This window comes from Zalophus californianus, chromosome 11, assembly GCF_009762305.2.
Source record: "Zalophus californianus isolate mZalCal1 chromosome 11, mZalCal1.pri.v2, whole genome shotgun sequence".
In the NCBI taxonomy this organism is placed as follows: Eukaryota; Metazoa; Chordata; class Mammalia; order Carnivora; family Otariidae; genus Zalophus; species Zalophus californianus.
Window position 1 is genome coordinate 21,205,386 of NC_045605.1, and position 13,264 is coordinate 21,218,649.

Consider the following 13,264-nt stretch of genomic DNA (forward strand, 5'->3'; position numbering starts at 1 on the left):
CAGGTTGAGGGATCTGGCAGAACTGGAAGAGGGATCTGGTAGAACTGGATGAGGCAGGCGGTCCGCGGAAGCGTGCTGGGCGCTCCTGGGCGTCTCTGGACCCGGCGCAGGACGGGCGGGGTCGGAGCACGGACTGCATTTCCCAGGCTCCACCGCTCCGCCTGGCCCCGCCCCCTCCGCCGCTGCGGCCCCGCCCCCTCCACCCCACCCCGGGCTGCGCGGAGCGTCGCGGCGCGGCTCGGCTCGGCTCGGCTCGGCTGGGCGCCCGCCCGACTTCCCAGCGGCCCCGTGCGGCCCGGGCATGCCCAGTGCGGGCGCAGCGGCCCCGGCCCTGGGAGCGCCCGGGCGGGACCTGGCTGCCGGGCGCGGAGGGTCCAATAGGAGCCGAGTGGGCCCTCGGTGGGCGAGGGGCCGGGTGGGGCCGGAGCCGCGGCGGCGGAGCGGCCGGGTAAGTGCAAGACTGGCCGAGCCAGGCCACTGGCTCCGCGGCAGCTGGGGCCCTGCGAGGGCTGGGAGGGCCCGAGCGCGGGGGTGCGTGGTTCCGGGCAGGGGATTCGGGAGACGACCCCTAGCAGGAAGGTTCTGGCCCGAGTCGGGCCAGGCCGGGGCGCGGGACGCAGCCCGCAGCCCCGCGCGAGACTGTGCCCGAGGTGCGGCGCATCTATGTTTAGCTCTGCGTGTGACCGGAGGTGAGCGTGCTCCGCACTTCGTGCACGGCTGGGTTCCTGGGGGAAAACTATGTTTCCGGTCGAAATTGGCAAGGAGCTACGGCGGAGACGGGTCCGAGGTGACCCGTGGATCTGAAGCAGTCTGTGGAGCTCTCGAGAGAAGCGAGGATGCTCACCCTTTCTGCGCCTGGTGTTGCCTAGAACAGCTTCCTCCTTTCCGGACTTGGGTTTGGTGGCTTAGAAATGAAAGAACAGGATTGTGCCTCAGAAGATGCTTAACAAGCTCTAATAACTATTCGGCATCTAAAGGCCACCTGTATTTCCAGGTTCAAGAGAAGTTGCCCATGGGATCCTCGGGTTAAACAAACTCATTGCAAAGTTTGAGTAAAAAGTCCCGACTGAGGGTTAGAATACCAGGGTTTTGAAGTTCGCAGTAGCCTTTCTTTGCTGTAATCTTGGGCAAGCATTTAACTTCGGAGACTCAGTTCCTCCATCTGTAAAGTGATGAGAACCAGATGCATCTTATTTCCTTCCAACTCCATTGTAAAATTTCCCGTGTGGTCTTAAATTGTGGCAAGTTCTATTTTTCTCCATGCCTCAGCTTTTTGTTAAACCGGGCAATTCAAGTATCCGTGAAGGAAGGCCGCTAGGGTCTCTGTATAGAATTGACTTGTCCTTCGACGGCCGCTCTTGGTCAGTAGGTAAGCTGCCCCTGGTACGTTCGGAAGCCAGGTGTTAATGGCCACGGTTCAGATAACCCAGCTGTTCTGCTGGACTAGAACTGCCGTGCTTCAACGCTCTTTGTCAGTGTCCTGTGAGAAATGCAGACTCAGTGATTGGCTTCCTCAAACTCCCAAGCTAGCTCAGTCCTTAGTGGGATTGTGTTTATATAGAAGTTACTGTTTTTCTGTTATTACACCTATTCAAAAGACCTGTGAAGAATTTTAATATCGTTAATTTGCAGAGGAGGAAATAGCTGGTTAAGAATGAATCCGTGATAGTCTTCAGAAAGTGGTATTGTGTGTTGAATAGTTACTATTCACCTGACAGTGAGTTACCCTGTCACCCTGAGGTGTTTTTGTTTTTAAGTGGAGTATTCACAGAAGTTTTTGAATCCTAGAAACTTCTTTATCTGAGATAATAGGATTTGACCTTAGGAGCATATGGTATATACGGTGCTGTGCAAGTTGTGCAAGTACCTTCCTACTGCTATATTCACTGCTCTTCTGGTTCTGGGTTGGCAGCAGTCCAGTTGGGTCAAGGTTCAGTTTGAAGTGGTTATATGTGTGAGGGAAAATGTGCTTATGTTTTGAAATTGGAGTTTTATACAAGATGCTTGTGAAACTCTGTCATAATTTTTGAAGCTAGGTTTCTCATTCACCTGAGAAATACCTAAAATGAGAAAGCTGTAGTGTTTTAAGGAATATTTATACATGGAACTTTTTTGACCTAATTTATATTCCACTGTTTCTTGCATGCTTATTAAAATTGTGTGTGTATATATGTATATATTTAAAGTTGGAAAACACGGGGAGGCCTATTTGGTAGTCTATTTCACATTTAGTCATTTTTGCCAGAACCTTCATCTTGCTCTTGCATTTTCATTCAAGAGTTTGAGGTTCTACATCAAGTATAACTACCACTTACGAGGATACTGAAATGTAATTATCACTCATTTCCAAATCCGCAAGTATTTGGGATGTGTAGGAGGGATGGTTTGGGACGTCAAGGCCCAGAGAGGAGACTCCTAGACTGAGCACATTTACCCCTACTTAAAAGTGGAAGGGTGGGAAGTGACTTAAAAATTGTATTGCTTTCAGGTTTCAGCAGTTACAGGTATACCTTCATTTAGTTCCCTGTGTTCTATCTATGGGAGTGCCCGAATCTGCTACACTCCTGGTAGAGATGCAAGTATATGGAAAAGTCCTTATGTAGAAATGTACGTGAAATAACTTACCTGTAAGATACCTATTTGTTGCCCCATTACGCTCCATCTGTTTCCAGGTCCTTCATGATGAAAGATTTTGAGACGCTTCTCCCTCTGTGTAGTTGGTAGTTTGGGTGGCGAAGAGATGGCTGACAGTGTCAAGACCTTTCTCCAGGACCTTGCCAGGGTGAGTACATCGTTGTGTCATCTCTCTATCTTTTTGCTGCAGGAACTGACTAGGAAATCCTTTAGGTTTTTTGTGGGGGCAATTTTTGTTATATTTGTTGGGTCCCTCACCTATAGGTTTTCATTCTTATCCACACTACTCGGGAGATTAAGTGTTATCTTGCATCTTCCAGAAGCTTGGGAAAGCTGTCTAGTGAGTGTCTCTAGTATTGGAACCTTGGTTAGTTTGACTCCAGAGCCTTTTTTTCAAAAATAATGTCTATTTTGGAATAATTTTAGACTTACAGAAAAGTTGCAAAATAGTACAAAGAGTTGCCCTATATCCTTCACCAGCATCAAGTTATTTTATGCAACCATGGTCCGCTGGCCAAAATTAAACAATGAGCATTGATAGAATACTATTACCTGAACTACTTTATTCCTATTTACATTACAGAACCTACTTTCGCCCCATTCTACATGGTCCAGATGACGATGCTCTAGGAAAATGTCCCATAAAGATCTGTTTAGGACTTAGTAACCCAATTGACCAGTAGCAGAAAATTCCATTATAGTGTGTGTCTGAGGCTAAATGCTCTGGTTGTAACCCTTGTAGCTATATCCTTGGGAGCAGGGGGATCCTTCCTTAGTGGGAATGCTTAAAAGTTTATTACCTTTGAGTAAAAGAGGGGGAATTGAAGGAGTATCTTAGAAGGGTCAAAGAGACTTCATGCAATGAGATGTACTTTTTTTTTTTTTAAGATTTTTATTTATTTATTTGAGAGAGGGATAGGGAGCATGAGCAGGGGGAGGAGTGGAGGGAGAACCAGACTCCCCACCGAGCAGGGAGCCTGATGTGGCGGCTCTGGGGGCTCGATCCCAGGACCCTGGGATCATGACCTGAGCCAAGGGCAGACACTTAACCAATTGTAAGCCACCCAGGAGCCCTGAGATCTACTTTTAATAACTTTACCTCATCTTTCCATTCTTGTGCTATAAAATTTCAACCCTAGATCAGTTCTACAATGCACTGTTAATGTTTGTCCGACCCAGTTAGACTGTAAGCATTCAGAGGTGGGAATCCGGTCATCGTCCTAGCACATACAAGGCCCTCAGCCCTTTGAACTTCACTAACTTAAATATTTAAGCAGTTTGTGAAGATTTAGAAGTTAAAAGCAAAATAAAACTCTACTTGCAGATAAAAAGATCACATGCACACTGTGCCAATTTATGCTGTCAGTGGTTAGTACATAACCGCTTGGCCCATTCCTATTTTTCTGTATCCTGGCAGTTATCTCCAAAATTTGTTAGTAGCTAATAATAGGTAAAAATGCCATTTTTTTAGTCCAGTTTGGCCTTTGCTTCCAGAATCGTTTTTTTCCCCACCTATTCTTTGTGAGGTTGAATATCCCAGTGCTACCAATCCATTTTGGACATAAATCTGTTGTGGCACATATTTTAAACTATTTTTGTTGTTTTTTGGTTGTATACTTGTCCTGGTAGGCTACATATTTCTTGGGCATTTTCATGTGACCAACGTCTAGCTCATTGAGGATGTTTAACATGTGGGTGGATGGATGGATGGATGAAGTTTTGGAACTGGGTGATAGGCTCTTCTGGGCTTTGTAGCACTAACTTTTCTGCTATTGGAGCTCTTTCAATATGGTGGGCAAGTGCCTCTGTCACTATCTTTATAGACTTAACAGCCAACAGCCCTCCCCCTTCACACACTCCTTAAGGACATTCTTTCCTCTAACTATACTACCACGTTGTTTCTGTCTTATGTGGCAGGCTCTCATCCTCCAGCTATTCATATCTTACAGTAGTGATTTCTTTGTCTTTCCCTAACTGTGGTCCAGCCCCTGGTCCTTTCTAGAGACCAGTGTTTCATTTGTCCTTGTATCCCTGGAGTTTAGTACAGGGTATCGGGCATACTAGAGGTATTTGATTAATATTGAAAGAGTATGGAGGAGGGCAGTAACCGGACTTTCTATAGTCTTAAGTGTGGAGGGATTAGAAAACCAGTGTTTCGCAACCATGTTATTCAAGCTTGGTTTGGCCAAGAATTGTCAATGGGTGCTAAATCTCAGGGAGAGAAACTTAATGAGCAGGATATTTGCCTGATCTCAGCAGTGTCTGCCCACCGATGGCTTATTATTGCAAGAGGAGAAATTTGCAACCATACAGTGGAGAAGCTAGACAGCACCGTGACTGAGTATGTAACATAACATCACCAGCAAGGGCAGACAGGTGTCTTTCTCTGCCTCTACTATCTAGAAGGGCACACCAGCCTTTCTGCGATACCCATGCCAAAAATGGGGTAGCCTGGGTCTAATCGTGAGAAAACCTAACTTGAGGGAACCATGAAATAACTAGCCTCTGTACTTCAAGAAGAAAGACAGGCTGAGGAGCTGTTTCTAATTAACAGGGGCTAAGGAGATATGACAAGTAAATGTAGCATGTGACTCTGAACTGATTTGTGACAGGTGCAGGGTAAACATGCTATAGAGGGCATTGTCGGGACAAATGGAGAAACTGGAATATGGCCTGGGGATTAAAGTATTTCAGTATTAAATTTCTGGAATCGCTAACTTGCGGTTATAGAAAAGAATATCATTCTTAGGAATACACATTCTGGGGGTGCCTGGGTGGCTCTGTTGGTTAAGCATCTGCCTTTGGCTGAGGTCGTGATCCCAGGACCCTGGGATCAAGCCCTGCATCGGGCTCCCTGCTCAGCGGGAGCCTATTTCTCCCTCTCCCTATGCCACTTCTCCTGCTTGTGATCTCTTTCTCTCTGTCAAATTAAAAAAAAAAAAAAGTGATACCCATTCTGATATGGGAGAAAATGTGTATATATACATGTAAATAATAAGTTAATTTACCATATTTATTATTACTTGGTAAATCTGGAGAAAGGATATTTAGAAGTTCTATTCTTACAACTGCTGTAAATTTTGAATTATATCAAACTATCAAGGCTCCCTTAAGCCATGTGGCAAAATAAGTTCAGTGGTTTCCACTGTTACTTTACTTTATGTAACTTAGGGAAGTCTTCTCTGATCCATAATCCTTCCTCTTTAAAATAATACCCTTGTCCATAGGGAATCAAAGATTCCATCTGGGGAATTTGTACCATCTCAAAGCTAGATGCTCGGATTCAGCAAAAGAGAGAGGAGCAGCGTCGAAGAAGGGCAAGCAGTGTGCTGGCACAGAGGAGAGCCCAAAGTATAGAAAGGAAGCAAGAGAGGTAAGGAGTGGGGGCTGATGTCAGGAAACGTCTGAGGGGGAGGGACTTCAGGAAGTGACTGGTCCATAGTGTAGAATTAAGACCCTATATAGTCACTTGGAATTTCAGTACCCCCTTGTTTGCTTTTTGCATTTTTTTCCAAAAAAAATATTACAGGTGACTCTTCCCCCCCCCCCCGCCCCACATCAGATTAAACTAGGGTTTAGCAATCATGCTTGCTGAGAATGTCATGGTGTTTTAAAAGACAGAATGGTGAATCGAGAACCACACACACACACAAAGAAGAAAAACTGCTTCTCTAGAAATATTTTTAGCCTTTTCTCATTGACACTAGGAGGACATTGGGAGAATAATAGGTGCTAGAAAAATAACAGTAACCAACAAAAGGTCTAAGGTGGGGAGTGACTGAATGATGATATGGAAATAGCCCGTATATCTTATGAGCTGAATACATGTGGTCTTTTCCAGTGAGCCACGTATCGTTAGTCGAATTTTCCAGTGCTGCGCTTGGAATGGTGGAGTATTCTGGGTAAGTTCTTTTTCCTCAAATGCCAGGTGCCTTCAGGTTGTTGCTATGTTAATAGTTCTTGACCCTTGTCTTGAAACTGAGACAAGTAGCTTTCACGTGGTGATACATGCTCAAGACCATAACTGAGGAGTCTGTGCACCAGTGGTGATTTTATTCCCACACAAAGAACACTTGTATGTAAATGTCAGGGATAGCCCTAAATATACACTTTTATTTTTATTTATTTATTTATTTATTTATTTATTATTTTATTTCATTTTTGAGAGAGAACACAAATAGGGAGGCAGAGGGAAAGGGAGAAAGAATCTCAAGCAGGCTCCGTGCCCAGCGCAGAGCCCCATGCGGGTCTCGATCCCATGACCCTGAGATCATGACCTGAGCCAAAATCAGGAGTCAGATGCTTAACCGATTGAGCCACCCAGGCGCCTCTACACTTTTATTTTTTAAAAAATGACTATTTCACCAGTTTTAATGTTAAAAGAGTTCCTCTTGGCATTGGACATTTTGGCTAAGAGTGACTATGGGAGATCAGAAGGGCAGGGCAGAAGGACAGGGGCAAGCTTATCTTCGCATCTGGTCTTATCAATCTGTTAGAATTGATTACTGTTAAAACCCATACCAGAAAAAGTTACCTAGAGTTCATCAAGAACCAACACAGACTTAACGGAAGTTTAAGTACTTTGAAGAACAGGTAGTTAAAATTTTTTTTTTTTTGACTTGGAATTCAGTGTAACTCAAGTTGTCTTTGTCTTGATCTAAACATCAGAGATGTTTCCAGATGTTTAATTAATAAGTATTACTACGTATTTAGTATGTACCTGTATTTTGGTCTGAACACTATTTGAAACGTTCATCTCTGTCCCCAGGAGTCTCAGTGTTTTCACAGGCAGTGTCAGGTTTGTACCTTAGGGGAGTATTGGGAGGTAGAAATAGCTCTCAGTTTTGGTGTCTCCAAGCTTCCTTGAAAAGTCACCTCTGTCTGGAAAATAATGACACTGAAAGTTGGAACTCTTGTTTTACAAAAGAAGAGCTTTTAATGTTTATTACTTCTTCCCTTTAGTTAAGTCTCCTCTTGTTTTATCGAGTGTTTATTCCTGTGCTACAGTCGGTGACAGCCCAAATTATTGGTAAGTGTATGCATTGCTGTGTGCCACCTGCCCGGGATGGGGGTGGGAGGTATTGCCCTGTCTCCCTCGCTTCATGGAACACTACCGCGTACCAGGAGCTTTAGATGTTTTTAGGTCAGGCCTCTCAACAACCCTTTGGGTACTGTTACAGATAGCTTTTTTATGGGTGAGGAAATAGAAATAGAATAGAAATTGGTTACTGAGGTTAAACCATTAGTAAGTGGCAGAGCTGGGATTGAAACTCAGGTAATTTCCTGCATAGTGTGTGACATCTCAGTCACCACCAGGTAAGCAGCACAGATGGCTCCTCTGAATGAGAGCTGTGACTAGAGGTTGGTGTGTGTCTGGAGAGGACAGCTGTCTGAAATCAGTATGGTGATGTGCTGGCAGGAAACATAGGTGGGGGGTGGAGGGAAGAGTGACCACCTAGGAGTTCCATGTTTGGTCTTTAAACTGACAGCTCTTTTCCCCCCCTTTTTTAGGTGATCCATCACTACATGGAGATGTTTGGTCGTGGCTGGAATTCTTCCTTACGTCCATTTTCAGTGCTCTTTGGGTGCTCCCTCTGTTTGTGCTTAGCAAAGTTGTAAATGCCATTTGGTTTCAAGTAGGTCCATGGCAGAATGGAGTCTGGGTCCTGCAGCATGATGGTTGATGGGTGGTGGGTTGATGGGTGGCAGGTTTTAGCCTCGTGGTTGGTGGCCATGCAGGGAATGATTTCATAGCCTTAACCTTTCTTGCTCATGCAGCCAGTGGGTGATCCTTGTACACTTGTAAAGTGGAATTATTGTCTCAGGTCACAAAAGCCTCCCTTGGCCAGATGTCCAGGAGCTTTTCTCACCTGGCAGATCTAAGGGTAGACCAGTGACCTTAGCTTTGGGGATGGGTGGTGAAGCCATCTTACTCATGTTTTGGTGAGCTACTTTCTCTGTTACAGGACATAGCTGACCTGGCATTTGAGGTATCAGGGAGGAAGCCTCACCCGTTCCCTAGTGTCAGCAAAATAATTGCTGACATGCTCTTCAACCTTTTGCTGCAGGCTCTTTTCCTCATCCAGGTGAGACTGGCCTTCTGGGTACATGGGCAAGTTTTGAAAAAAGGTTTGTTAAAAGGAGCTTCACAAAGACAGTATTGCATTTAAACTGGGGCAGATAAGCTTTATGGGAGGTAATGATTTTTAAATCATTTTTTCACAGAAACAACTAGAAAATTTAAAAATTGTAAAATAATAAGCAACATGAATTTACCTCCTCTTCCTTGCCCACGGGCATTCTCCACTCTCCTACTGTTGAGAAACTTGAGCATCTATGAGGCTGTATTATATACGCAGAGGGGGATGACTCAGTGGCGGGTGAAGAGTGTTAGGTCTTGAAGCTTTGGGATTAAGATTTTCCATATTTGTTCTTTAGGGGATGTTTGTGAGTCTCTTTCCCATCCACCTTGTTGGTCAGCTGGTTAGTCTTCTGCATATGTCCCTTCTCTACTCACTGTACTGCTTTGAATATCGTTGGTTCAATAAAGGTGAGTCCATCTAAAGAAACTCAGAAGTAGGAGGTCCAGTTTGGAAATGCTGCTAAACAGACTTCTCGAGAACTGTTCAATACTTAGGCCCTTGGTAAACCATCTTTGGAAGGAAGTAGCCTCTTCGGCAAGAGGGAGTTTACACTTGGCTTACGGGGTTTAATCCGTAACTTTGATGCCAGGGGGACATGGCAATGTAACATTACCTTCATGGTGCTTAATGTGATGTAGCTCTGACTGAGCCATACAGTGGCATAAAGGAGCACTCATTTTCCTGAATTTGAGAAATCAATTTGATGTCAGTGCTTTCATATTCTTTGGGGGATGTTTTTAAGACCTTGGCATATTTGTCCGGTTGTCTGTGGTTGGAAGAGGTTACTTGGTTTCTAGAGAATGGCTGCCTTTTTATTTGATACCTTACTTTGTTTGAGACTAATCATGACAAAGGATGCTGATGTTGTAATTCATAATTCCTAGCAGCTTTAAAGTTATGATTATTGAATTGAAAAACTTCACACAGAAGCCTTATATCATTATTTGGACAGTTCCAATTTATATGCTTTAACTGTTCCAGATGACAGATGTGTACCTAAAAACTCAAACCTCAAATAATTTGTCTACCATATTTAGTCATTTGACTAAAAGGAAGTAAGGAATCTAATTATTAATTGTATTGGCTGTCTTGTTTTAGGAATTGAAATGCACCAGCGGTTGTCAAACATAGAAAGGAATTGGCCTTACTACTTTGGGTTTGGCTTGCCCTTGGCTTTCCTCACAGCAATGCAGTCCTCATACATTATCAGGTAATTTGGCCAGAGGGACTTGATGGGGACTAGTAAAAATACTCAGTGTAGGGAGCATCTGTATGCCTGGTTTTATGGTAGGCACTTATTTGGCCATCAGGAGGCCTGTAGACTTTTTCTCTTTGACAGAGAGACATTTGTCAGTTAGCATTAAAATCTAGTCTGCATGATGCTAAATGCCATATTCTTTTATGTTGCCTCCTGGAGCAGTGTTTACTGTAGCTAGTGCTTAGGAAAACAAAAAAAAGGTTTTTTTGAAGATGTGTTTGATAGATTTAGGTTTCATCAAGCCATGAGGTTAGCTCTGGAGGCAAGGGAACTCTGGGCTTCTAATCTCTTCTCCAAAGTCCTGGCTGTCATGAAGGCGTCTTTTTCTCTTCTGTTTACAGTGGCTGCCTCTTCTCCATCCTCTTTCCTCTATTTATTATCAGCGCCAATGAAGCAAAGACCCCTGGCAAAGCATAGTAAGTACTAGCCGGTATTAGCTAAAGTGTAGTAAAGCTGTGTCTCTGTATGAAGGATCGGGGCTATAAGGTCACAGTTACAGGAATGAGACTCTTTTTAAAAAAATAATCTCTTACAGTGTTGAAAGCGTTAATATACACTATGACAATAGAAGAACACTTGTGGAATATATCCCCCAATTTTCCCCATGCACATATGCACATATGTTTCAAAAAATGATGCTATTATACATATTCTTAAAATTTAAGTCACTGAATATAAGGCACTGTAAACACCTGTAGTGAAACCCATTTTTGTAAGAATGGTCAACTTTTTATAGTGGATCATGTGATCTGGCTTACATGAGTTTATTGATAGTGATAGTAAAACAAAGTATTTTTTAATATTTTATTTATTTGAGCGAGAGTATGAGGGGGCCAGGCAGCAGAGGGAGAGGGAGAAGCAGACTCACCACTGAGCAGGTTACTCTGGGCTCGATCCCAAGACCCTGAGATCATGACTTGAACCAAAGGCAGACACTAAACTGACTACGCCACCCAGGTGCCCCAAAATAAAGTATTTTAAAATGAATCTTTAGTGGGGTGCCTGGGTGGTGCAGCCGGGTCAGTGTCTGACTTTTGATGTCGATTGAGGTCATGATCTCAGGATTGTGAGATCAGGCCCCATGTTGGGCTCCGTGCTGAGCGTGGAGCCCACTTGAAATTCTCTCTCGCTTTTTCTCTGACCTTCCCTCACCACTCGAGCACCCGTTTGTTTGTGCATGCGTGCTCTCTCTCTAAAAACAATACATTTAAAAAACGAAGTGAATCTTTAGCGATAATAATAGCAATCCTAAAGTTTTACCATTTATTATTTTTTTACATATATATATATTTTTTTATTTATTTGACAGAGAGAGACACAGTGAGAGAGGGAACACAAGCAAGGGGAGTGGGAGAGGGAGAAGCTGGCTTCTGGGTGAGCAGGGAGCCCGATGCGGGGCTCGATCCCAGGACTCCAGGATCATGACCTGAGCCGAAGGCAGACGCTTAACGACTGAGCCACCCAGGCGCCCCAAGTTTTACCATTTTAAAACAAGTTTAATCTTTGATCAATTTTGGTTGAGTCAGTGAGGATACATGTATTGGAAATTTCAGATCTGTTTCAGGTGTTTGCTTACTCTTACTATCCAGCAGTGCTTAGTGTAATGGCAATCTCGTGTAATTGGCTTTCCCTTGAAACTCTTGAAAATGAAGCACATACAGTATATGGTATCTTCAGACATAGCTGGAGGTTTATAAACAGCCATAGAAAAGTACTTCTCTAATCAGAATTAATCTGAAATGTAACTTTATTTCCTGTGAGCCTTTATACTTCAAATGGTGATTCCATTGCACTCATGACAGCAACTGGACCCAGCGCCTTCTTTAGTTGCTGCCTTTTAACCCACGTGTCTAAAATCTATAGAGTACTTCCTTGATCAAATTTCAGTTGTCTTGTTTTCCCCATGTCATTTTAAGTTTAATGTAGTCAAGTAAGTTGTTAAGTAATTAAAACATTAAGTTTGATGAACTGGGATCTAACAAATCGGGTCTCTTGCCTTCCAGTCTTTTCCAGCTACGCCTCTTCTCCTTGGTGGTTTTCTTAAGCAACAGACTTTTCCACAAGACGGTCTACTTGCAGTCCGCCCTGAGTAGCTCGACCTCTGCAGAGAAATTCCCTTCACCGCATCCGTCTCCTGCCAAACTGAAGGCTGCTGCAGGCCACTGAGTCGCCTGCCATCCAGAGGAGATGGGTGGGTTTGGAAGCAGGCTGTAGAAGCTCTTTTCCTCGTCCCCTCCTCTGCCAGGAAAGGCAGGACCTGCTCTGCCAAGGGTCCTCTGCCTATTCCCTTCTCTCTGAGGAATTGGGACTTTTGTCTCTGGTGCGCTTAAGGCAGAATCTTCCTGACACCAGTGTGGGGATTTTTAACACCGGTGAGTCTGAATGGACCACAAGTTTTTTCTGTAGCTCTTTTCTAGCACTTGCCAGCCCCCGTGCCTGGACTGATTGGAATACAATTTTTGTCCCTGTGCCATTGACCCTCCCAGCTCCCCGTCCTGCCTTCCACCACCCTCGGATGAATGGATTTTGTAATTCTAGCTGTTGTGTTTTGTGGACCTGTTATTTGTGTTGTTTTTCTGTGAAGCACATGTATTGGATGTGGGAGAGAAAGGAGTATCTCACTTGCTCCCAGCCATTCCCTTCATAGCCATCACTGTCTAGTGTTTCTTGTAACTCAGGTTAGATTCAGATCTCTCTGGCTCCACTGCAAAAAAACAAGTCTGAAGAGATGGGACAGGAGGAAAGACCTCACAGCCAGATCTGCTGGATTTGGGGGAGTGATTTTCTTTCTTCCCCTTGAAGGGGAAAAAGCTTTTTCACTGGTACCTTTAAAGTTCCCCAGCTAAAGGGAGGTACCAGTTCTGGACAAGTGCCACTGCAACACCGAATGCTCAGAGACCCTGAACTTGGAACCCGGAAGGTCTCAAGTGTACTGCTGGCCACTGCTGGGTCTGTCTGGTATTTCAAGGGAATATTGGGTGCTGCAAATAGGAACTGAAGGGGTACACTTATTAAACCCATTAAGCCTGTGATTGGTTGGTGTTTTCCTGTCATTTTAAAGAGACTAAATATGGGGGGGCAGATGTCAAAACACTTGTCCAATTTTAAAATGTCACAATTAAACGTGAGCTGGTTTCCGACAAGCGTGTAGTGGTTGAATTTTCAAGAATCATCACCTTGTGAAACGTTAAAAGGGTTAAGTGGTACCACGACTTTGCCTCAGACAATT

The 13,264-nt window shown here is 44.1% G+C and overlaps 1 protein-coding gene across 2 annotated transcripts; it reads left to right on the forward strand.

Moving 5' to 3' along the window:
- The first annotated feature begins 234 nt into the window (after positions 1-234).
- On the forward strand, positions 235-13,178 carry EI24 (EI24 autophagy associated transmembrane protein). 2 transcript variants are annotated; one of them, XM_027580802.2, is made up of 11 exons: positions 236-448; positions 2,673-2,782; positions 5,862-6,007; positions 6,476-6,536; positions 7,597-7,663; positions 8,146-8,270; positions 8,601-8,720; positions 9,073-9,184; positions 9,876-9,987; positions 10,377-10,451; positions 12,039-13,178. In XM_027580802.2, the coding sequence occupies exons 2-11, from the start codon at positions 2,741-2,743 to the stop codon at positions 12,199-12,201; spliced, it is 1,023 nt and encodes a 340-aa protein (XP_027436603.1). In that variant the 5' UTR covers positions 236-448; positions 2,673-2,740; the 3' UTR covers positions 12,202-13,178. The 2 variants fall into 2 exon arrangements, with proteins under 2 accessions (XP_027436604.1, XP_027436603.1); XM_027580803.2 differs by lacking the exon at positions 10,377-10,451 and having other exon boundaries at positions 235-448.
- Positions 13,179-13,264: the final 86 nt, after the last annotated feature.